The sequence below is a fragment of the Rhinolophus sinicus genome, chromosome 1 (assembly GCF_057876585.1).
Source record: "Rhinolophus sinicus isolate RSI-liver-muscle chromosome 1, RSI-T2T, whole genome shotgun sequence".
Classification (NCBI taxonomy): domain Eukaryota; kingdom Metazoa; phylum Chordata; class Mammalia; order Chiroptera; family Rhinolophidae; genus Rhinolophus; species Rhinolophus sinicus.
In genome coordinates, this window is record NC_142501.1 from 105195956 (window position 1) to 105220932 (window position 24977).

Genomic DNA, 24977 nt, shown 5'->3' on the forward strand with positions numbered 1-24977 from the left:
TAATGCGATGTAGCCTTCTTGGGACGAATCGTTGTTCTGTAAGTGAAGAACATCTATGTATAGATCATGTTGTGTTACTGCAGCACAAATTGAGATGATATTTCCAATTGATTTCTCTACTTACTGATGTCTCAGCCTGTGTTTCTCTTCTGGCTAATACCTTTCCCTTGTTCTAGGAAGTTTTTTTCTTTTTTTCCAGAGTCTCTCTTCTTTCTTCGATGACTTTCCATGATTTTTTTATCTTTTTCACTGCTTTTCTCAGGGTTTTTTGTTGCTGTTGTTCTGTTGTTGTTTTTCCACTTCTGCCAGCTAAGTGTTCTCCGTTTTTCTAGAGAGAATCAAAAGTCCATAGAATTCCAGGTGTTGAAGGAATGTTAGCAATTAATTAATTCAAAACACCCCCTAGTACTTCATGCTGCCATTAATGTTTTGGTCAAGTGGTTGATCTCATGAGGAGTTTGAACTCAAAGAGATTATGTGACTTACTTGAGTACAGTGAGTGATGAAATGAGATGAAGTGTAGGTTTCTAAGTCCAGTACGCTTCCTTCTTTATCATCCTTTGGGTGAGTGTTTTAATTATGGAAAGGAATGGAATTAGCAGCGGAATCCAAGTTTCAATAGGACCAACACTGGGTTGGAGTAGGAATAAGGATTTTAGAATAGAGATCAGAGATCAGATAGGGGAAAAGAGATCAGAATGGTAGGGTATGACAAGATAAAGAGAAATTACAAGAAAGAAGGAAAGAGGATGTTGGTAGTTGTCTAAAAAAGCAGATTAAAGTAAGGGGTTCAAGGGCGTCCTGAACAGGTTGCTGCTTTTTTGTTTGTTGAATTGGAGGAACCAGCATTCTTTAAGATTTGTATGAAAACATATTAAACCTTTGAGCCTCTGGAAACATTCTCTTTATAGCAAGTAGGAATATGGTATCATCCACCAGCACCCGAAATTACAGAGCGGGTCCCCTCGAGTCCAAAGGCACTGCAGATTGCTGAACTATATAGACCCATGGCCCACCGCAGGTGTTTCGTCACCTCCACCTCTTTTCCCGATGCACTGATGTCCTTCCCATGGATATGGAGGGTTGGGCAGAGATAGGACTGATTGTGAAAACAGTAATGGAGTTGGGTAGGTGGTAACATGACTATGTTGGGAGTGGATGACTGAGGCTCCACTTAGCTTATTTTCCAGGAACAGGGAAATGGACAACTCCTACTGTGGGTCATTTGAGCCCATCCTTGTTTCAGGAGTCTATGCCTTCTTAGGCTGAAGTTTTCAAGGTTGGAGATTGCCAGGAAGCTGTGAGGACAAGTGGTCTGGGAGTGGGGAGGCTAAGAACATACTTATTTGTTCTTTGACTGTTGTACGTGTAACTTGCAAACATTTCACACATTTCAGGGAACTGATTGTAGTGTTTCAGGGTGAAAGGAATGAATGGCGCGATTTAATAACTGCTTTCTACGTTAAAGAAGCAAGACTGCCATTTTTCTCACACAGATTAATCTTTGAACCAGGGACAGACCATGGAGAAGGGTCAGTGTATCTTTCTAACTTGATTTAGCTCACTGTGTTTGTCCCAGTTCAGGTTCCATTTATGTCAGCTATTATTTGCGTTTTGAATTCAGCCTTCAGGACTTTTGGTGAAAACAACATACTCTCAGGTGTCGCCAACATATTGGCTGTCATTCTTTGTTATGGAAACTTAGAGTGTATCTTCATTAAATATTGCATGAGTTGGGAGTGGTGGAGGCAGAAATAGGTAGCTAATAGCTTTTCTAGCATATCATCTAATTTTTAATTATATCAAGAGACTATATTTCATATGCAGATAGCTGACCTTTTACTCCTTTTGTTGTTGTTGTTGCTTTTGTCAAGAAATGAATTCACTTGTTTTTGTTATCTTTACCCTAAAGTCTTTCCCGCGAAACTGGCAATAATGATTCATGGCCTATATCAGAGGAATGGCTCTTCGATGTTAATACCAAGGTAAAAGGCTCCTGTGTGAAATTAACTGTTTTGCTCTGAATTTAGTTTTGTGTAGCAATGACTTGTAAAATTTAGTTGTGGTCTACCTATCATTGTTCTATGTTTGTCATGGAAAATTCCTCAGCATGAACCATTTTATAACATGTGACCATTTGCTGCTGCATTGTTTTGTTGTTGTTTTTTTAACTTCAGTAAGTATCAAAGATGGGGGCTGAGAAAAAGAAGGGCTGGGAAATGTATAGTGATAGTAAAATTCGATAGGAAGTTTTCCCACCGTGACGGAGCTATGCAATTTGGGTAACGGTAAGGATTCTTAATGTGACTTTTACGTTATACCAGCATGACTTTTATCATACTCGTGCCTGAATGAAATCTTGAATGGATTCAGGTACTCATTGTAATAGTCATGAACTCTTCCTGGTACCTTTCAGTTTTAAAATTAGATAGTATATGACATATGGTTTTATTTTATTACGCTTTGTATGTTGGTATGGTATACTTGTTAGGAGGGAGTGTTTTCTTCATTTCATTTTTTTTTCACTTACATCCCGTTGACAATCCGTATTATTTTATATTAGTTTCCGGTATACTAGGTTCCTCATTTAGATTTAATAATTGTAGAATTTTTGAAAGTTTAGAATTCATGTTCTCTATCTCAAAACTCGTATAACAAAAGGATTCCACTATATTCTAAATCATTGCTTTGGGAATATATTTAAATATCTTCATCTAATTGAAGAGTACATGTTTTGCATAAAATAATAACCAATTTGAAAAACAGAGATCTTTTTTTTTTCAAGTTTTGTGTTTTAATGGCGTATTTGATTACATGGTATTTGATCCGTGGGCTCCTCGGCCCATATATGCAATAGTGACACAGATTTTCATTCAACTGATATTCTGACATACTCCATCGTCAAATCAACACTTGTTGAGTACCTATTCTGTAACAAGCACGATCTCATTTACTTCTCAGAATAGCCTTGGCAAGGAAGGGAATCCTCATCTTCAGAGATAAGGAAGTGGAGACCAAGTCAGTCTAGGTAGCATGTGTTGCAGTAGCCAGGGAGAAGGTTGAGGGTTTGATCCAAAATGCACTTGGCTCCAAAGCTCATGATGCTCTCGTCTGCTCCCTATAAAACATGTCCGTGAGGTCCTATGCCCATTGTCCATGATGCATTGACCAAAGTAAAGAAAGGATCCGTGTCTGCAAAAGACAGGGTGCTTTCTTTACTCTGGTCAAAAGCAGAGATTCTTAAAAACCGTGTAATAGAATATCAAGCTTCAGAAAGTTTTTAGTTTTCTTTATAGATGTAAAATGTTTCATTTCTGTTACAGTTGACATTCAATATGATGTCAGCCTCAGGCGTACAGCATAGTGGTTAGGCATTTATATAATGTGTAAACTGGTGCTCCGATTAGTGTGGAATCCCTGATACCCTACTTAGTTATTACAATGTTATTTCCTGTATTCTGTGTGCTGTCCTTGACAGCTACATGACTGTTTTATAACTGCCAGTGTGTACTTCTTAATCCTTTTACCTTTTCAAGTTGCTCCCCAACACTCTTCCCTCTGGGCAATGATCAGTTAGTTCTCTGCATCTATGAGTTTGTTTCTTTTTTCTATGTTCATTTATGTTTTTATTTATTTTTACATATCACCGATAAGTGAAACCATGTGGTATTTGCGTTTCTCTGTCTAACTTATTTCACTTCGAATAATACCCTGTAGGTGCACGCACGTTGTCACAAATGGTAAGATTTTATTCTTTGTTACAGCCAAGTAGTATGTTGTTGTATATATGTAGCACTTCTTGTTTATCCAAGACGATGGATACTTCGGTTGCTTCTTTATCTGGAGTATTGTAAATAATGCGACAAGGACCATACAGATGCATACATGTTTTCAAAGGAGTGTTTTGGATTTCTGCGGAGAAAAACTCAGAAGTGGGATTGCTGTGCCACATGGTAGTTCTATTTTCAAATTCTTGAGGAACTTCCATATTGTTTTCCATTGTGGCTGGCCGGATTTGCGGTCATACCAACAGTGCACGGGGGGTTCCCTTCATATCCTCACCAACACTTGTTGTTTGTTGATTTATTGATGATGGCGATTCAGACAGTTGTGAGGTGATAGCTGATTGTGTATTTAATTTGCATTGCTCTAATGATTAGTGCACTGAGCATGGTGTCGTATGTCTCTTGGCTATCTGTGTGAGCTCTTTGGAGAAAAGTCTATTCAGGTACTCTTCTGATTTTGTAATTGCATTGTTTGTCTTTCGGTGTTACGTTTTCTGAGTTCCTTATATGTTTTGGATATCAACCCTTCCTCTGATATATGATTGGCAAATATCTTCTCCCATTCGTCCGGTCGTGTTTTCATTTTGTTGATGGTTTCTATTGCTGTGCAAAACTGTTTCAGTTTGATGTCATATATATGGGTCTTGAAGTCCTATCCATTCAGCCACGTTAGGTCGTCTCTGGAGCATGTAACGTATTTGTATTTAAAGTAATTGTTATACGTATGTAATTATTGCCATTTTATTATCCATATTTCTTCTCCTCCTCTTCGTCCTCATTCTCCTGTTCCTCCTCCTCCTCCTCTTTCTTTTCTTCCTTCTTCTCCTTCTTCTCTTTCTCTTCCTCCTCTTTCTCCTCCTCCTCCTCCTTCTCCTTCTTCTTCTTCTGTGTCTTGTTCTTTTTTCAAGTTGTCGTTTCACATTTCTTGTAATATTGGTTTGTTGGTGCTGAACGCCATCATCTTTTTCTCTGGCAAGTTTTTACCTCTCCATTGATTCTAAATGAGAGCCTTGCCAGATACAGTAATAGTAATCTTGGTTGTAGATTATAGCTTTTCATCACTTTGAATATTTCTTGCCAATCTCTTCTGACTTGCAGATTTTCTCTTGAGAGATCACCTGACAATCTTATGCGATCTCCATTGTACATGACTAACTACTTTTCTCTTGACGGTTTTAATATTCTCTCCGTGTCCTAACCCTTTGGAATTTTAATTATGATATGTTTTGGTGTGGGCCTATTTGGGTTCATTTTGTTTGGAACTTTTGTGTTTCCTACGCTTGTGTGTCTATTTCCTTCTCCAGGTTAGGAAAGGTTTCCATCATTATGTATTCTGATAGGTTTTCTTTCTTTTTTAAATTTATTGCGGTGACAATTGTTAGTAAAATTACATGGATTTCAGGAGTACAATTCCGTATTACATCATGTATAAATCCCATTGTGTGTTCACCACCCAGAGTCAGTTCTCCTTCCATCAGCATATATTTGATCCCCCTTACCCTCTCCTCCCAACCCCCACCCCCTTACCCTCTGGTAACCACTAAACTATTGTCTGTGTCTATGAGTTTTTGTTTCTCATTTGTTTTTCTTGTTCTTTTGTTGTTTTTGGTTTATATACCACATATCAGTGAAATCATATGGTTCTCTGCTTTTTCTGTCTGACTTATTCGCTTAACATTATACTCTCAAGATCCATCCATGTTGTCACAAATGTTCCTATATCATCTTTTCTTACCGCTGAATAGTATTCCATTGTGTATATATACCACAACTTCTTTATCCATTCATCGATCGAAGGACATTTTGGTTGTTTCCATGCCTTAGCCACCGTAAACAAAGCTGCAGTGAACACTGGGGCACACGTGTCTTTATGTATAAATGTTCTCAGATTTTTGGGGTAGATACCCAGGAGAGGGATTCCTGGGTCGTACGGTAATTCTGTTCATAATTTTTTGAGGAACCTCCACACTGCCTTCCATAACGGCTGCACCAGTCTGCATTCCCACCAACAGTGTATGAGGGTTCCTTTTTCTCCACAGCCTCTCCAACACTTGTTAGTGTTTGACTTGCTGATGATAGCCATTCGGACTGAAAGAAATTGAAGAAGGCACAAAGAAATGGAAAGACATTCCGTGCTCATGGATTGGAAGAATCAACATAGTTAAAATGGCCATATTACCCAAAGCAATATACAGATTTAATGCAATCCCCATCAAAATCCCAATGGCATTTTTAAAGAAATAGAACAAAAATATCATCAGATTTGTTTGGAACCACAAAAGACCCCGAATAGCCAAAGCAATCTTAAGAAAAAAGAACAATACTAGAGGTAAGACACGCCCTGACTTTAGCTTGTACTACAGGGCTACAATCATCAAAACAGCATGGTCTTGGCAGGAAAACAGACACAGAGACCAACGGAATAGACTTGAGAACGCAGAAATAAAACCACTTAAATGTGGACAGACAATTTTGACAAAGAAGCTAAAAACATACAATAGAGGAAAGACAGCCTCTTCAATAAGTGGTGCTGGGAGAATTGGATAGCCACGTGCGAAAGAATGAAACTGCACTGCTATCTGTCACCATGTACCAAAATTAATTCAAAATGGATCAAAGACTTAAGCATAAGACCTGACACAATAAACTGCATAGAAAAAAGCATAGGTACTAAACTTATGGACCTTGGGTTCAAAGAGCATTTTATGAATTTGACTCCAAAGGCAAGGGAAGTAAAAGCTAAAATAAACGAATGGCACTATATGAAACTTAAAAGCTTCTGCACAGCAAAAGAAACCATCGACAAAATAAAGAGGCCACCAACTGAATGGCAGAAGATTTCTGCAAACAGTGCCTCCGATAAGGGACTAATCTCCAAAATATTCAAAGAACTCATGAAACTCAACAACCACTAGGTTTTCAATTCGTGCTCTCTCTCCTTCTTCTCCTTTCGATAGCCTTACGAATGTTGTCACACTTGATGTTGTCCCAGACATCCCTGAAAGTATTTTCTGTTTTATTTATTTTTTATTTATGTTCATTTTTTTTCTGTTCTGATTGGGTGTTTTCTGCTACCTTGTCTTCCAAATCACTATTGGAACCTCTGCTTCACCAAATGTGCTGCTGATTCCATCTATAAATTATTCATTTTAATACTGTATTTTTCATTTCAGACTTTTTTTTTTAAGGATTTCTATGTCTTTTTTATATTTGCTGTCTCTCTGTTGAAGTTTTACCTACTTTATGGATTCTTCCCCTTATTTCATCTTGCATCCTTATAACTAGTATTTTGAACTCTGTATCTGGTATATTGCTTGTGTCCATTTGGTTTACCTCTTTTTCTAGAGTTTTATCCTGTTCTTTCATTAGGGAAATGTTTCTTTCTCTCTTGTTTTTTCACTGCCTCTCTGTGTGTGTTTCTATGTATTATGTAGATCTGCTAATTCTCCTCATCTTGGCAGCATTGGCTCATATAACAGGTGTCCTGTGTGTCCAGTGGTACAGTCTCCCTGGTCACCGGAGCCAGGAGTTCCAGAAGCTCGTGTGGGTGGTGTGTGCCCTCCTGTTGTACTTGAGCCTTATTGCTGTTGGCGCATCAGTGTGTGGAATGGACGCTCAGGACGACTGGCTGTGACTACAGTAGATGAGCTGATGTGTGTGGGCTGACGTCACAGAGTGGGATCGGCTGTAGCAGGGCTCCGGTGTCTGCTCAGTCCATGGCTTGGGCGTGCCATTTGTGGAGCTAATTGGGTGTTGTTCTGGTGTTGCTGAAGCTGATCACCAGGTGTGTTGGATTTGGGGCCTCTTGGGAGGGGCTGTGGGGCAGGCCCAGGTCAGCTGCTGCTTGTGCCCAACCCGGAGCCACCCAGTAGAAGCCAGAAAGTGACCTACTTTTGGTAGCTGCCTTTGTGGGTTTGGAGGCCCCTGGGAGAGGCTATGCTGTGACGCAAGACAGGATGATACATAGGATACTAGAAAGAAACGGAGGTCCTCAATAGCATAAGTTGCGGCCTTATTGACTGTCTTAAAACAGAATTGTGATGATGCAACACCTCTGCTTACTGGGTGACTCCCCAGTATGTGAGGGTAAAATTCATATGCTAGCATGACACGTGCCTTCTTTGATTTGGTTCTGAAATGGCAGCGGTATCTCCATCCCATTCTCAGTGTTCCAGGCTTACCCCATCCCTTTGCGGCCCTCACTTGCAACATGTTGTTTCATCCTCAGGCTTTTGCTCCCTCTGCCCTTCTGGATTCCCCTTCATGCCTTCCCTTAGCCCTCGTATAACTGTCGAGATGCAGCCCTATCTTTGCCGCATCTGCTGAGCTTGCCGGGTACAACTGATTGTTCTCTCTTTTATGTTATGTCCTTACGATACTTTATTCACTTCAGGTGTACAAGCAGCGAGCGGTACTTTTCTGTTCTTATTTTTTCATGTATTATAATATCTCTACTCCTACTAGAATGTAGGACAAAATGTTTCATTTGTATTTCCAGCTTCCCCTGGGTCTGTGCCTATGATTTGTTGCCTACAGTAAAGTTTTCTTGTCCCAGCGATGGATGGACTGAGTGAGTGAGTGAACGAGTAAATGAATATGATGTTTTCTGAAGTTGGGTTTTTCTTTCTTTTTTTTTTTTTACTAGAAAGAAGCAACCAAACCGGCAATTGGCAAAAGAGAAAATCGTGTGGCTATTATTGAAAGTGCTCCACAAGACCAAACAAACAATGATAATTTGACTTGTGTTGACAGTGCACACCAGGATAATATACGTGGTAATTTAGTGACTATCTATGAATTCTTTCTAGCTTAAGCTCTGCTATAAACAAATCTAACATGTGTCGACCCAAATGTGATATTCACTTCTTTTAAGCATTCTTTCCTATCTTTTTTTGCAAAAGTATCCCCACTATTAACAACTGCTTCTTCTTGCAAACGCTTCGACCCCCTGAAATTCTTTTCTGCTATTACTTTTATGGAAATAAGCATGACTGAATGTGTATTTAAAATGCACAGTAATATACGTTCACATTAATGTACCTGTGACTCCATTTTATAGTTAAAAAGTCATCATTAGGATTAGGACAAGATGAAGATGAAGAATCACCTTGGGATTCTGAGGTACTGTCTTTCAGAATTATTATTATTATCAATGTTATTTACAAAATCACCATTCTGTGATGTTAAAACGAAAAGGGTGTGCTTTGACTTTACTTTCTCACCTCTGCATTTCCCCATACAAATCATTTTTTGATGGTTTATCCTATAATTAATAAACTAGCTATGTGGTTAATCTAATAAGACAGCGTAGTACAATTCTGCTAACTTGCAAGTTTCACTTTAGGAAGTCGGTGTAGAATAGTATAAAACACTAAGGCTTCCAAGTCTTAAGGAGTCAGTTTGGGATCTGAAGTGAAGTTTACCTAAAAGGTAAAGAATTATCCCCGGTCGACCTATACCCAAATGCATGACTCTGCGGTTTTTGTAGATGTGGAAATGTCCTAATGAGTTTCAGAAAGAAAGAGTTTGGATTGTAGGGTGTTTTTATAATTTGGAACTTGAGAAGATAATGCCTGGGACTCCAAAGTATTATTATATTTGTAATGTCAGATAGATCTGCAAGAAACCGTTGCAATGAAGGAAGAGCATACTGAATAGTACTAATACGTAGGATTCTACTAACAGTAATCAGCTGAGCGCTGTTTTAATACAGGACAACTGTCTTGTTCAATTAAAACAGCATGCATTGAGTATCTTGCTAGGAACCATACTTGTAGTAGTACAAGTACAAAGTAATGGTGAGCTGATGCGAGGTGACAGCTGTTGAAAGAGATAAGAAAGGTGTGATCTTCTGATATAGGCAACTGCAGCCTAATGGTATATGCACTGTGTTTGAGGAAAGAACAGAATGGAATCCTGGATGGGTAACTCAATAGCTACAGAATCTTGGGAATAGTATAAAACACGTAGGCTTCCAAGTCATAAGGAATCAGTTTGGGTTCTGAAGTGAAGTTTACCTAAAAGCTAAAGAATTATTCCAGCTCGAACTATGCCCAAATGCATGATATTTTGCGTTCTGTGGATGTGTAAGTATCCTAATGAAATTCAGAAAGGAAGAATTTGGATTGTAGGGTTTGTTTGTAACTCGGAACTTTTAAGCATAATGTCTGGGACATCAAAGTATGATTATATTTGTATTGTCAAATAGATCTGCAAGGAACTTTTCTATGGTAGGAAAAGCATGGTGAATACTAATAATATGTTGGATTACACTAACAACAATTTGGCTGAGCGCTGCTTTACTATGTAACAACTGTCTTGTTCAGTTAAAATAGCATGCATTGAGTAACTTGATGGCAACTGTACTTGTAGTAATAGAAGTACAATGCAATGATGAGCTAATGTGAGGTGACAGCTTTGGAAAGAGACAGGAGGAGTGTGATCTTCTGATATAGGCAACTGCTGCCTACTGGCATAGACACTGCGTTTGACGATAAGAACACAGTAGAATCCTGCATGGGTCACTTGCTAGCTGTGGGATCTTGGGGCAACTCCTTCTTAACCTGTCGGATGTCAGTGCCCTCATTTGTCATAATGGTACTAATGACTACCTTTGAGGTACGTGGAGTGCACAAATGTGGTAACAAATGTGAAAACACTTCGAAAACTGTAAAGGGTGCTATAGAATGTAAAACACAATGATCACAGTGAGATGCAGCGACTTATTAAATATCGGGGACACTTTTTGTAAACCTGTAGGACAATCAAATGGCAGTAGTGTCAAGAACAGAGTGGAAAAGTTAGAAGGGGCATGTGGATTTCTAACCTGGGGGATGTTAACTTTCAGAGACTGTGATTGGCAATACCCTGTAGATGTGTAGTGTTTTGGTACTTGAGGCTTTGTTGGTGCGAGCTCAATGTTTTCACCTGGAGTAAATTTCTAGTTGGATACCAGCTGTGTGCTGGGCAGTTAGACACTGACTGGAGAAGTTCAGGGGACAGCTGTAGCTGTACAAGCAGAAAAACAAGTGAACGACAGTCCATTATAAGTCACTATATCTGCGTCATTTAAGGAGAATGGAGAATGCTGGGTTAAAGAATATTGTCGGGGGTCGGGCATGGTTGTAGTTGGAATAGGAGTGGGAGTGGAATATCAGTGGTCAGGAAAGATCTTTGTGAGTGTGACAAAAACTGCCAAGTGAAGCATGAGAAGGAGCCAGTCGTGTGAAGATCTAGAAGCAAAACCTGCTGGACAGAGACTGCAATGGATCGCACCTGTCCATCATTGTATTCTAACGTCTTGGAATGGCCAGGAAGAGGAAGTGGGGTAACCATCATCAACCCATTTTTATACTTGTTGTTCTGTGTGGGAAAGAAGTAAAATGTGCATGGTAAGTGTCTGGTACATTTTAGATGATTATAATAAGTAAATGTTCTTATTTTTCCCTGATTACAAATTATTATACTTTTTTGAAAAGTTGCATAACTATATATATCATTTTTCCTATTATTTATTGACACATAATATAATGAAAAGTTTTTCTTATCTCTTTGCCACTTGGGTCAATGATTTTTTCTATCAAAATTTTTGTCAAATAACAGTTCGGTTTCTCCTAGCTCTTGTGGACCTAGATGAAGTAGGTTCTAAAATGTTCTGTTTAGACTCAGCTGGACATACACCAAGGTTTCTTACCATGTCAAGCAAGTATCTTGTTTTAGCACTAAAAAACAGAGCTGTGATTAGAAATATGTAACGGTTATATCAAGTGCACTTATCAAAGTATTAGGTTGTTGCGAAAGTAATTGGGGTTTCAAAGGTGAAGAACAAATTGCAAAATTGCAATTACATTTGCACCAACCTAATATTTCCTTAGATACATATTTTTCAAAAAATGCTTTTCTTGGAGGTAAGAACTTTTTAACATTTTCATCCTGAATTATTAACTAGAGATGGTATGAAGTGTCCATGAGTTACTAATCATCTTGTTTCCTAACCCCTTCAGACCAGCATTGAAGTGGAAGATCCTGTTCCTGAGGAAGCTGTAGGAAAGTACGGTGCGCAACCCTGCAGACCAGGTGCACTTTGTAACACCAATTTAATTTTGGGAAGCAGTACGCGCGGACATTTGGCATGCGTGCAATCTTCTCTTCCTCATTCCTTTTTTTTGTTACAAATTTAATTGAAGGATTTGACATAAGTAACGTGATGTCATTGTTGCTATCGAAGTTTGAGAGAAAAGACATCGACAGGAATAAGAAAATGAGATTTTAAAAGTGTGACTTCACTAAAATGTTTCTCCTCTTGTTTCGATACCCCAAAAAGTCCCAGTTTGGAACCCCTGTGCTTATTAGGGGTTCTCAGGGGTTAATTATCACACTGGAAGATATTTCCAGGGTTTCCAAATGGTTATTTGAATTTTGACGTTTGCCCAGAGTAAGCCTCAGTCGCTACCATGTCAATTGCGTTTTAACTTTACTTCCTCTTAGTGTTGTAACACTGATGCTCTTAAGCCAACCAGATGTTCTGATGAGCAGACACTGGCTGTGCGTGTACATGAACTTATGGAGTCTTTGATTATTAAAAATGAGAGAAGTAATTAATAGTAATGAATATCTGGTAGACACAGTCTTTGAAAACAGTATTTCTGAATCTTTTGTGCCCCGGGATTCTTTTATGCTATTAAAACTTATTGAGAATTCCAAAGTATTTTCTTTTGTCGGTGGTCTCCATTGATAGTTACAATATTAGACTTAAAACCTGAAAATTTTAAAATACGAGCACACACAGGCATGCATTCCTTGAGCCATTAGAGCTACGAGCCAGTCACCATCAGACCTATGATGTTACCATCAGAGCTGTGATATCACGGCTGTGGAGAACTCTACTGTACACTTAGAAGAGAATGAGAGTGAAAATTGCCAATGACAGTCAGTGTTTCTGTGAAAATAGTTTTGACCTTTTCGGGCCCCTCGACTGACTGATCTTGGGACTTTAGGGATTCTCACAGGACATTGGAAACTACTGTTTTAAATGATATACGGGCTCCCTGGTTGTGAAGTGATAAAACAGTTTTAAAGCTTCTCTTCTACAGTTGTGGTTTTCTTTCACTTGTCTTTAAGATTTAAGGTGAGAATTTTGTTTAAAAAGCAAAAGGAAAATAAGTTTGCTATATATTCATTTTCTGTCTCATAGTTCACTGTACTCCTTGGAGCTAGTGTGGACCTAGTTTGATCGTATTTTTACTTGGAAACAACAAAGTCACCCAAGTCTGTCATTTGTCATATGAATTTCTGTTTATGGAAGGGTTAAAAAGTGAATTCTGAAGATCTTGAAGCATTTAGAAAAGACTATTTTCTTATAATAAGTAGTTTCTAATTTGTAATAGTACCACGCTTTAAAAGCTTTTTTTCTAATCCCATGTTTGTCACACATATTTGAACTTAAGATAAGTGGTTAGACATGACTTTTGAGAACGACAAAAAAAATTCACATCCGGCACCATGTTAACTATTAAGGAAAGCTTTAATTGGAAACACATTACATAATAGAAATTGCTGAGTGACAATAATGAATTAAACTTACCTATGAGAATGGCAATATAGGACACTTAAAATAAAATGTGCTCGGAAGGAGTAGTGTGTTCGGGGAAAAGGAGGACGTGGGGCCGCTTCTCTGAAAAAGGAAGTTTCTCAAGATGGTCAACTTTGTGTTATTTTTACCTCCTAATAAATGAAAACTTTATTTTCAGCTTCTTCCAAATGGAATGCTACTTCTTTGACTTTCGATCATGGAACTTCTCAAAGATCCGGGGATTGGAAAGTTGGTGATAAAAGGCCGTTTGCATCACACTCAATGAGCAAACCTCTGTCAGCATCCACAGAGTTTGGACAGATGACCGTAATAGACAAACGAAAGAGTCAGATTGTAGGTGTGTTTCTGTTAGGTAATCATAGGCTCCATGACTTGTGTGAATCACCGCTGCCAGAAAACAGAGAAAGCAAAGAAGGAACTAAAGATACAGAAAGTGTTCAACCCCAGCCCACCTCTATGTAGCCCCATCATAGTTCTGACTTTCCAACAGTCATTTTGTGGCAAAATCTACTTGACGTTTACTCTGTTTATGCAACTTACAACCAAACAGAATGACTTTTAGCAAGACATTGGCATTCTTCCTGAAGCACAGTAACATATGGAAATAAGAAAGAGAATGAGGTGAAAGGGTGATTTCCTTTAGACTAGTATTTAGCATACACTGGGGAGTGGGCAGCAGGATTATATGTACCACATAGGGACCAGATGGGCAAACTTCAGAAAGATCTAAAGATTGCCTAGTGAAACAAAACAGTTTTTTAGCTTTAGTTTTATAGCTCGGCATTCACAAGTATTGGTTATAACTTTATTCGATGTAACTGAAAAAGCACCTTTGAAACCAACAACCAAATATTTCTTGGATTTTCTATGGCATTATATAGTTTAGAATTGACTTTTGCAGCAGTATTGGGATTCATTGAGAATTTAGTGCATAGCACTTCCTTCTCAGCTGTGTCCGCAGTCTGTCTCCTCTTCTCTCCCTTCTTCCTTAAACCCCAGTGCTGAATCCTCAATGGTGAAAAGAAATTTTCAGAATAGTAGAGGAAAACATTTCAGCTATAAGGAAGGGTGTACACAGATAAATGCATCAGAAGTAACAGTCATTGTGGAAACAATGAATGACGTTGCAGTTGAATCTTAGGGTGTTGTTCAAAAGGTACAATTACGAGGTAGAGAACAGTATATAGTGCGATTCGATATGTTTGTCCTGTATTTCTAAATTGCGTTTTGTTTCTGATTGTTTTTCCATCGATGTTCAATGAATGAATTGGTGGATTCATTTTTGACACGTTTGTATGCCTTTTACTTTGTGACATATTACCCAAATGGTTTGTTGAAGTGTGAGCTAATTAGAAGTATTTCTTAAGTAAAGTAAAGTATTCAGGAAAAGATTACGCTTAATTTGAACTCTCAATTGATAAGATGTTATTTTCTGTATCTATAAAGATGATAGCTTTTATCTGACTGTTCTAAGTAGTTCGTTTTAACTAATATGTAGACTTGTCAGCAGGACAACACCTAGGAATGACATCGGAGGAAGGGCAAGCGAGGCTTGATGGAAATGAAAAGAACTACACACGTGTATGTAAAAATTAAGCTTAAATTTCTAGTATAATATGGTTTTCTGTGCTTTAATAATATAATAGAGTCCAATTGAAATTACCTTTCAAGCTAGCCTTTTCGAGTCACACGGTCATAATTGAATGATATGTATAACATTTGAACTAGTTAGAAAACTTAAAATATTGTTAGCATCTATACATATTCACAGCTCAACTTTATCCTTGAATTGAGGCAAAAAATAATAATAATAAAGTCCTGAATATTGTTTGCTCCTTTAATTTTTATAACTCCCTTACATAACAAAGAAAGTAACATCAAATATTGAATCACGTGATGAGACAGTTGAAATTATGAACCATGTGAAAATGATGGCCACTGATTCGGGCTCACGTGAAAGGAGTCAGTGGTTCAAAATGTGCAGTTCCCTATGGCTTGTCACTAAGGCCAAGGTTAGAGATGGATTCTTCCTTGTGACCTCTGTGTAATGGACGTCTGAGTCTACATTCAGAGAGAGAATGGGGTCATGCAATCAACTCAACTGACTTTTAAGAGAATCACGCTTTCCAGGATGGGACCTTTGGTTATTAGGGCACAAACAATAACTTTCTAATTTCTTTCATTTCAGTGTAGGAAATCAGTAAATGTGACTTAATTTTTGATCTGCTCTTATTAGTGGGTGTTGAATAAGTTAGAATTGGATGCAACAGATAACTATGTCAATGTATAACACTATCATAGTGTATAATTTGTATTAATATGTAGGAATTTACTTCTCTTACTGATTGATGTTAATGATGTGGGCTCCTAATTAAAGTTTGCCTATTCTCCAGTTATTAATCTTTAAAAGATATTCTTAAATTCACTATAGGGGCTCACTATTTAAGATGTGGTGTGGTGAACTATTTTAAGTGAGGAAGCCTCTGTGACATTAAAAATCATTTACTATTTCATTTTTGGGGTGGGTTTAACATATAAGCGATTGTTTAGTGCAAACGGTGACAAAATTAGTTTTGCGGGTTCATGTTTTTCTTCTAATTTAGACTAAGGCAACTTATTTTTCACTCTCTAGTTACAATCCAATAATTTAGGAATAAGTAAACGTAGATTAAGATTTTTGACAGTTAAATTTTAGTTACATTCTAATTTTTCTTTGTTCATATTCGATTCTCTAGGTTGTACAAAAGGAAAACGACACGCAGAGGCCACTTTCTCAAGAACAGGACAACAGAATATTAGAAGATGCAATTCTGACCAATTGCCTTCAACAACAAAAGGAGACAAAAATAAATCTTAAGAAAATGAATTCTGAGGTATTTTGTTTAGTTATTTTCAAATATGTGTGTGCGTATTTGTGTATGGACATATTTTGAAAACCAATGTTGTACCTATGGGAATTCTAGAGGATGTTAAAGGTGTGTGTGTGTGTGTGTGTGTGTGTGTGTGTGTGTGTGTGTATTTTAGGGGAAGTGAGATTATCCGTCCATTACAATAAATGATATTCTTGACTGAAATCCATTTATGTCCAACAATCAAGTAGTGACGTTCCCAATGTCTCATCTATAGGGGAGGCTTTCAATACTTTTTACGTGGATCAATGAGCTTTTTACAATCTCAAATCTATTGCTACTGAGAACAGAAGTTTCAGTTTGAGGCAGGGATTTCATCCCCTTGCTGTGTTAGCAGAGAGGTTAGTTTTCACTTCCACTGATTGTAAGGAGTAGAAGCATAGCCAGGTCAGAGACCGTCTTTTAGATCTCCTTGTCCTGCTTTTGAGAAAAGGAACAAGTTGCTCCCAGTAGAGTCCTACTTCAGTACTAGGAACTTTTGAAGATATTGGATGCCACGATACATACTTAGTGGTAATTTAGCGGTGAGTATTTTATTCAAAGAAGTCAGTGTATTTTCCCCTATTTCACATTTATTTCTCCTTTCAACATCATGAAAGGGAAATAACACTTATTGCAGCAGCAAATAATCTCACTATTTTCTAAGAAGAGCTCTATAATTTTTAGCTTATTTTCCCTGAGTATTTTGAAATCTAAGGCGTCTTTTGAATTTATATGTTTACACTAGAAGAGCAGCAAGCATACTATTGTAGAGTCCAAAATCCTGGGGAAAATCCTGACCTTGCTCCTCTTTTTAATCATTCTGTTCGAGATTGTGATAACGAAATGAGTTCATTGATGTATAAAGAAGTGCTTAGCGCAATGCCTAGATTTATCAGTGATTAGTAGATTTAATCTTATAGGTGACTCTGAAAATATTAGAAAGGTAAAATATATTTTGAGTATTCTTGGAAAAAGAATTCTAGGAAATGTGATCAGTCCAAATATATGCAGAGTGAATACTCTTACTGTGGGATAGGTGTATATTCAGACGGTAACCTCTATTTTAAAATGTAGTCAAACTTCTTACTCTTTTATTTCATGCCTTCTGGGTTTGCTGCCTTTCCAGTTCTGAGACTCTTAAAATTCTCTTATGATTTTAAAGTTCTCTTTTTCACTTTCATGGATTCAGCATCTTACATTAAATTTTTTTTAACTCTGGGGAATTTATGCTTGTATAAAGTTGGAGGTTTGCATTCAGTGTTGTATTTTTCCAATGGGATATCCACTTACTACAACCTTTTCATTATATAAACATTTAGGTTCTTCTTTAATTTCAGACGATATCATGATATGCCATTTCATTGAGTGCTAGCTACAAGTCTCCTTTGTTTTACTTAGGTTTCTGAGAGTTACGAAAAAGAAAAAGACCTGTTGCGTGAAAATCAGATGTTGCGGGATGAAATCGCCATACTAAGACTGCAACTGGACACACTGAAACCTCAGAATCAGGAAATGGAAAAAAAATACTTTGAGGACACTGCAAATGTAAAACAAAAGGATGACCGTCTTCAAAAGACGATAAAACTGAATGACAAAACACTAACAAAAACAGTATTTGAATATAACAGACAGCTTAATGTTCCAACAGCCGAGAATACAATGCTGAACTCTCAACTGGAGAATGAAAGTCGAAGCAAAGAAAGATTGAAAATAGAAGCGGAATCCGACCTTTATATGCTGGCTAGTGCTTCTCTCCATCATTATGAGCTTTGTAAGCAATTAATAAGACACCTACGAAATGCTTTCCAGGGATTAAGAGATGAATGCTTGCATTTCATGGACAAAATCAGGTTTGCTAGGTGTAACCTAAAAGAAAACACTGAGATTCTTTTTCAGCAACTTTCTAAAGCTCAAAGTAAATCCAATAGCTTAGACACAGAGCTCCCTCACACTAGATATGCTGTCAGAGACAGGACATTGGTTTTTGAACCTGTACTGAAAGACCCAAACCAAACTCAGTGTCAAGAGGAAAAAATTGAACACGTGCATCAAAGGAAACAAGGAAAAGTGAGCACATATACTGGAGAGCCGGACTCCCCAAAGGAGAAAGGTTCTGACCTGCAAAGTGGAAAGATGCTTCTTCCACGGCAACTGGGTGATGCGTTCAACAAAAGTGACAATAAGGAAAACTCAGGAATGAATATTCAAGAGCAGCTTCAGCAGCTCAAAAAAGCGCTTCAAGCTGTATTTGAAAAACAAGATCGTATGTTGAAAGAGGAACATCAGGATTTTGTCAACAAATTGAATCACTTGAATGGAAGAATGTGCCAGTATAAAAAGGATAAATCAGAAAAAGAAGTAAGTATCCAGAAAGATAGTTTTCAAATTTCCTGAAAGAAAATTCAGTGTTCAAATATTTGATGATGGCTAAATGTTGCAAACTAGCTGAATATTAAACATACATAGATTACAAATGTATTTGCTCTAACAGCTTAAAAGCATACATTGTATCCAGCCAATAAAACTTAGACCTGTGAGGTGCTTTCCTGTGAGTAAGGCATTGTGTTGACTATGAAATTTTAAGGTATAAATTATTAATAGATACACATTGATATGAATGATTTAGTCTTAGACCGCTTCACTAATAATTTTCATCTTTCTGTTACCACATTGCAGTACCATTATGAAGCAGATAAATGGAAATGCTCCTATGCAAACAGAGTTTTTAGAGATAAGGGTTCAATTAAGTGGATTACCTAGACAGTTAATTCTAGATTTCCCCCATGAACTGAAGTGTAGATGCTGTCCCTTTCCCTCAGTAGTTTCTTCCACATTTTAGTTGGTATAATTTTGTTTTTATTCATGTCAATTTGATATAAATTGGAACTATTTCAGTCTCAAATAATGTATTCTTATGAACTGTGACCTCTTTAAAGGCAGCTAATTTTTCATTAAATCATAATTTGGGACAAATGTGAGGAGTTCTATCAAAACTCTACTTGATTTAATCTTCCCACTGCTATGAATAATAGTCTCTGAATATTTTTACAAATTCATATTTCTCATCGCAAGGCCCATTTACTATCATTTGGACATAAGTTTGTCCATTTCAAAGAGAATTGCAGCGGTCTCTGATTTATTAATTTGGCATTGGGTCTCCATTTTCAGACGAGTGAGGGGTGGCAGGATTCATGTGTAGCAGGAAGGGAGGTCCAGGCCGTGTTACCTGGGGCCCTGAAGACCAGTGGAATGAGTCGCTTTTCTTCTAAGATACAGGAATCTGTTGGAAGGTTGTGAGCAGTGGACTGCATACGTGAGGACCTGTGAAGTCAATTTAAACCTGTGGTAAAAAAGGGGGAAAACATTCCACAATGTAGAATTGACTACCACTAGTCCCACCGACATACCTAGCTCCCCTTGAGATGTCAGGAGATTGTTAAGCTTTGCAGCTTTATCAGGGGAAGTGGAGAGTGGGGCTGAATCTGTTGTTCAAGTAACCTACGTAATAGTGAGTGGGCAGCAGGATCACACCTTCTGTGTCTTACCCAGATTCAGTAAACAGAATTTGTCCAAAAGAAGAAAAGAAGGTGAACTGATGCGTGGGGTGATCTTTTTCAAGCTATGTATTGTATTAATATGTTAGAGTTAGCAAATTTTAACGTAATTTAATAGATGGGATTATAAAATCACTAACAGAATCATCTTCCTAGGTGGTTGGGAGACAACTTCAACGAGAGCTACCGGACACCATAAAAAAACTGCCTAAGTCAGAGGCTTCACTGCAGGTTAGATCACATCAGCATATGAATTCAGAAGCTGAGACGCAGGATTTCAAGACATTAGAGCAACTCCCAAGTCAGGTATGTGTGAAATGTAACCTGTCAACAGTTCATCGATAGTTGATTAATATAAAGTGTTTTAGGATGCTGATTTTCAAGGCAGCTCTCTTTTGTGTTTTCCTTGTACTTAATTTATTATAATTTTATTATCTTTATAATGCACTTCTTCCTTAAATTCTGGCTTCCATCCTGCTATTTGCATTGTATGTGTTTGTAGTCTATACCCTTGGTAACGTTGAGAAATAGGCAGAGTTCCTCATAGAAATCGAGAGACTTTTTTCCTACTAAACAATCTTTTGTAGTGATAGCTCCATGACCACGATGAGCAGCCATTTAAGATCAGAAGATAATGTTTACTAGCACAATTCAGACATTTGTCTTATTTCTTATCATCGCTTTTGTGAACGGTTACAGCATTGGCATATGTTTCATGGACTTCAGACTGACTTGTACAGAAAGTTCATTATACAAACCAGTTGAAGTAGGCATTTCCTTCATTTTGTTTTCATTTTAGAAATATTTTAAAAGTATAGAAATACGTAGATCATTATATTATGCACACCCACAATAGAGAATTAAGAAAATAATCTAGATTTACTATTGTTTTTTTTCTTTTTAATCTTCATTGGGATGCAATTCCCATATCATATTTCAGCCATTTAAAATATACAATTCAATGTCTCTTGTTACATTCAGAGAATTGTGGAACTATCACCACAATTATAGAACATTTCCATGACCCCCAAAAGAAACCCCACATCACTTAGCTGTCACCCGTCTTCCTGTCTCTCCCAGCCTCAGGCAACCACCAATCTACTTTCTGTCTCTATAGATTTGCCTATTTTGGATGTTTCATGTAAATGGAATCACAAGATACGAGGTCCTTTGTGACTGGCTTCTTTCACGTAACATCTCATTTCCAGGGTTCAACCGTGTTGTGGCACATATCAATTGTTAGCTATTTCTTCCTATTGCCCAACATTACTTCACTTTGTGGACAAAATACTTACCCATTCATCAGTTGATGGGACTTTGTGTTGTTTCCACTTTTTGACTGTTGATAATTCTGCTATGAACACGAGTTTACAAGCTATGGGGGAGCCAATGTTTTGATTTCTTTCCCTGCCCCCGGATTTCTCGCTCCCAGTCTCACCTCTCCGTGAAGCTTTCTCTGACTGTTCCAATTCTCATTGAACTCATGTTCCTCAGAACTTGTCAGATAGTCTGTGCAGAGCAATCAAGCCCAAAATTTGACATAGTTTTAATTTTTCATGAAAGAGAATTCTGTCTTTCTAAGTATAAGTTTGTCTAAGGGGAAATAGTATTTGATATGATGGCACCTATCCTTGCATAAATTGAAAATGTTTTCTTTAACAGTTGTTAGGATAAAATTAAATATTTTATACCAAACCAATACTTCCCCTTGGAGACATTGATATAATTAAACTTGTATTCTGAAAGTATTTCTCACAATTATGTACAAAATTGAAAGCACGAATCTAATAGAAAATTGTTCAATGAAATGGTCGTTTTCCCCCCTCCATGAAAATAAAAAAAATAAAATAACAGGGAACCAGCCCTTCCTCTCTGCAGCCAGACAGGGTGTACAGATTGATAGCACGTTCTTACTGTACAGTTCTGAGGATGCCTTTTCTGATCTGCCAGAGCATGGTGCTTTCATCTACTCTTCTGAGTGCTTGCTAACACATCCCAACCTAATCAGTTGCTGGGAATGAATTGATTTGGGAAGTTGGGTTTGGCACTAGAGTCCGTTATTTCCATGTCAGTGGCTTTACCCTGCCTCTCATGGTCATGTAAATTGTATGCTCAATCCAGGAGGTGGTATTTGCATTGCAGTCCTTACTCATTACCCACTGAGTGGTACAGAGACATAGTAACGTATAAATTATTACAAGCAGAGAAAATGTACTGTTGGCTAGTGGAATTGGTAAAAGGATTTTAGTACTGGGGTTCTATTCCGGGCTTAATGCTCCCCATTTGCTGACATTGCCAATAGTTTGATGAATGATTTCACTGTAACTGGTGTAACAGACCACTTCCATTGGCATCCCATCCATGTAAATATCAAATTGTATTAGAACTTAAAATACAGCAACACTAATAATGCTAACTGCAAACCCTTTGATTTTACTGTGTGCCGTGTCCTTTTCTATTACATATGTTCCCTAATTTAATCTTCCCCATATCCCAGTGAGGTAGATGCCACTATTGTCTCATTTTATACATGAAGAAACTGAGACCCAAAAAATTTAAGTATTTTGCTCAAGGTCACCCAGCTAATAACTGATGGACTTGGGATAAAAGCCCAGGCATTTTGCTCTTGTTTAATTACTGCCCCTCAAACTATTCCATGAACTGTCTGACTGCCCCCAAGAGTAGCCTGTTAGCTTTCAAACTCCCTGGAATAGGCTGGTAATTCACGTATGTGAATATTTAAAATTAGAGTTGATGGGATGCTTGGAATACAGTATGTGTGACTTCTCAGGTCATTTGTACTACAAGGTATGATAATTAAGTGTGAGAACTCATTCTAGAAAAAGTGCTACATACCTCCTTGCTGAATATGACTACAGTCACAAAGGTCCCTTTGGGAAGCTATGCACCGCTGCCACCACCTAGTTAACAGTTCAAAGCAATTTGGGAACTCTTTTTCTGGAATGGCCATCATTGCTGTCATCATATTACCCTTGATGTCCTGAATGTCATCAAATAGTCTTCCTTTCCATATTTTCTTTATCTTTGGGTAATGACATATTTAGTCATTGGGGCCCAGATCAGGAGAGTAGGGAGGGTGTTGTAATACAGTTATTTGTTTACAGGCTAAAATCTCCCTCACGGACAGTGCCATGTGAGCTGGTGCATTGTCGTGATACAAGAGCAATGAGTCGTTGGCTAAAAGTTCAGGCCGTCTTAACTTTTTCACACAACCGTTTCAGCACTTCCAAAGAGTAAACTTGGTTAACTGTTTGTCCAGTTGGTGGAAATTCATAATGAACAATCCCTCACACATATAAAAAAAAAGGGGAGCAACATCATGCAACAAGTTTGCGAACTTAATTGTCAGATGTCATAGATCATCAGTACTTCAACATCACTTTTTCTTTATTTTAGCAGCAAGAAGCAAGTGCCCGACATGCAGAGGATGCGCAATGTACCAAGAAGATCCAAGATCATGTGCAAAGGTATAATTTAAAGCAGCACAGAAAGTACCTTGAGTATTTATAAAGCAGACGTGTAGTGTATTATGACAATTAGATCAGTTATAACAATAAACACATGAGTGTGAAGCTGGGTCAAAATGTCAGCTTTGAGCTACCTTGAAAAGAGTAATTTGTGTACATTATCTCTACTTTTGCACATTATCCACAATTCACAACTAGAAAAATGGCACAATTGCCAAATCATGCGCTTTTGAATTTGTAAGATTTTATGTAGTTGCACCTTCAGATATTTGTTCAGAGATTATGTGGTATGCTTTAAAGTCAATGTGTGAGAATAATTATGTCAAAATATTCACTTTAGGCTTGAAACTCAAAATGCTGTCATAAAAACGATAAATAAAAAGCTAGAGGGCATAATCGAACACCTTCACAGGAACCTGTCAGGTACAAGCTTGGTAAGTTAGTCTCTTCATTTCTGTCATACTGCAAAGGAATTTTTATGTCTGTCATAGTAGCATATAATACTATTTTAGACAATAAGAACAGTCTCGTTAATAAAAGTACCGTATCCATGTTGATACTACTTGCTGGGAGTAATGTAATTCCTCTCCACAGAGAAAGAAATCTCAGTTCATAAAATTAATGATTTTTGTGGTAAGAATTTTATAAAAAAAGATTGCGATAGTCTAAAGGCAATATTTGATGTATACCACGTTTCATTTATCGTTTCGTTTGTCCAACATTGGGGTTTTTCCAACTTTTGGCTGTTGCTAATTATGCTGTCACAAACATCGGACTACAAATATCTGTTTGAGTCCAGGCATTTGAGTAAGGATTTGATCCAGAATTCTGAATTTCCCTTGAAATGTAAACCCTTTAGTGAGATTTGGAGAACAAATTACTTTTAATGTTCTAATTTGTTTTCTTCATCATTAAAGAATACTGGGTCATTGTGCAAATGTTTCCTGAAAAGAATATACTTTTCTCTTTGTTGGATTTTGAAAAAGAAAACAGATGCAAGTGTAAAAGTAGAAATGAATGTCCAATCAAGGCCTTACATAGTAACATAGTGCTCCTAGCTTTGCAAGTTTAGAAACTAATCTTTTTCCATTCACTTGAGTTAATCATACGCTTTTAAAGATTTAACAGTTCGATGTCAGAAAAGATTGATGTGTCATCCAGGATGACAATTTCCCGATGGACAGGGAAAACTGTATCACTATTTCCTAAGCAGAGCAACATTCCCCTGACATCCTCCTGTCCTCTGGAGGAGAGGCTCCCTAGGATTTCCCATCCTAAGATCGCATTGCGACCCCTGTGGTGGACCAATGACGTAGATGTACCTTCCAGCTGGTGTATTTCAGTCACAGTAGCCAGGTCTAAGCAATTTCATTAGACAGACATGCCCATCAAGGGAAACAGAAGATTGTGCTGATGGTCCTTTTTGTGGCCAAAGAAACTTTGAAAAAAATTTTTGTCTAGACTTCTTGTCAATTAAGTCACATTACGTTAGCATACTTTTCATATGAGTGACATGATAATGTGTTGAAAAGGAGTCTTACGTGAATGTTAGTTCCAGGAGTTGTCACATGGCAGTTTTATAAAGAAATCTATTAAGGTATCGAAAATTGAAAAATTGGGGATTTGTGGTCTAGATAGCAGAGTAGGTAAATGCCATGCTTGCCTCC

General features: G+C 37.6%; 1 protein-coding gene across 1 annotated transcript in view; it reads left to right on the forward strand.

Moving 5' to 3' along the window:
* Window positions 1-24977, forward strand: part of LOC148759155 (ankyrin repeat domain-containing protein 26-like) — a 105629-nt gene that overhangs the window by 74949 nt on the left and 5703 nt on the right. The window contains exons 8-14 of the mRNA XM_088793107.1: window positions 13525-13714; window positions 14888-14958; window positions 16113-16250; window positions 17667-18626; window positions 19979-20128; window positions 23240-23310; window positions 23651-23744. Of these exons, the coding sequence (XP_088649233.1) occupies window positions 13525-13714; window positions 14888-14958; window positions 16113-16250; window positions 17667-18626; window positions 19979-20128; window positions 23240-23310; window positions 23651-23744 (1674 nt within the window). The remainder of the gene's footprint in view (window positions 1-13524; window positions 13715-14887; window positions 14959-16112; window positions 16251-17666; window positions 18627-19978; window positions 20129-23239; window positions 23311-23650; window positions 23745-24977) is intronic.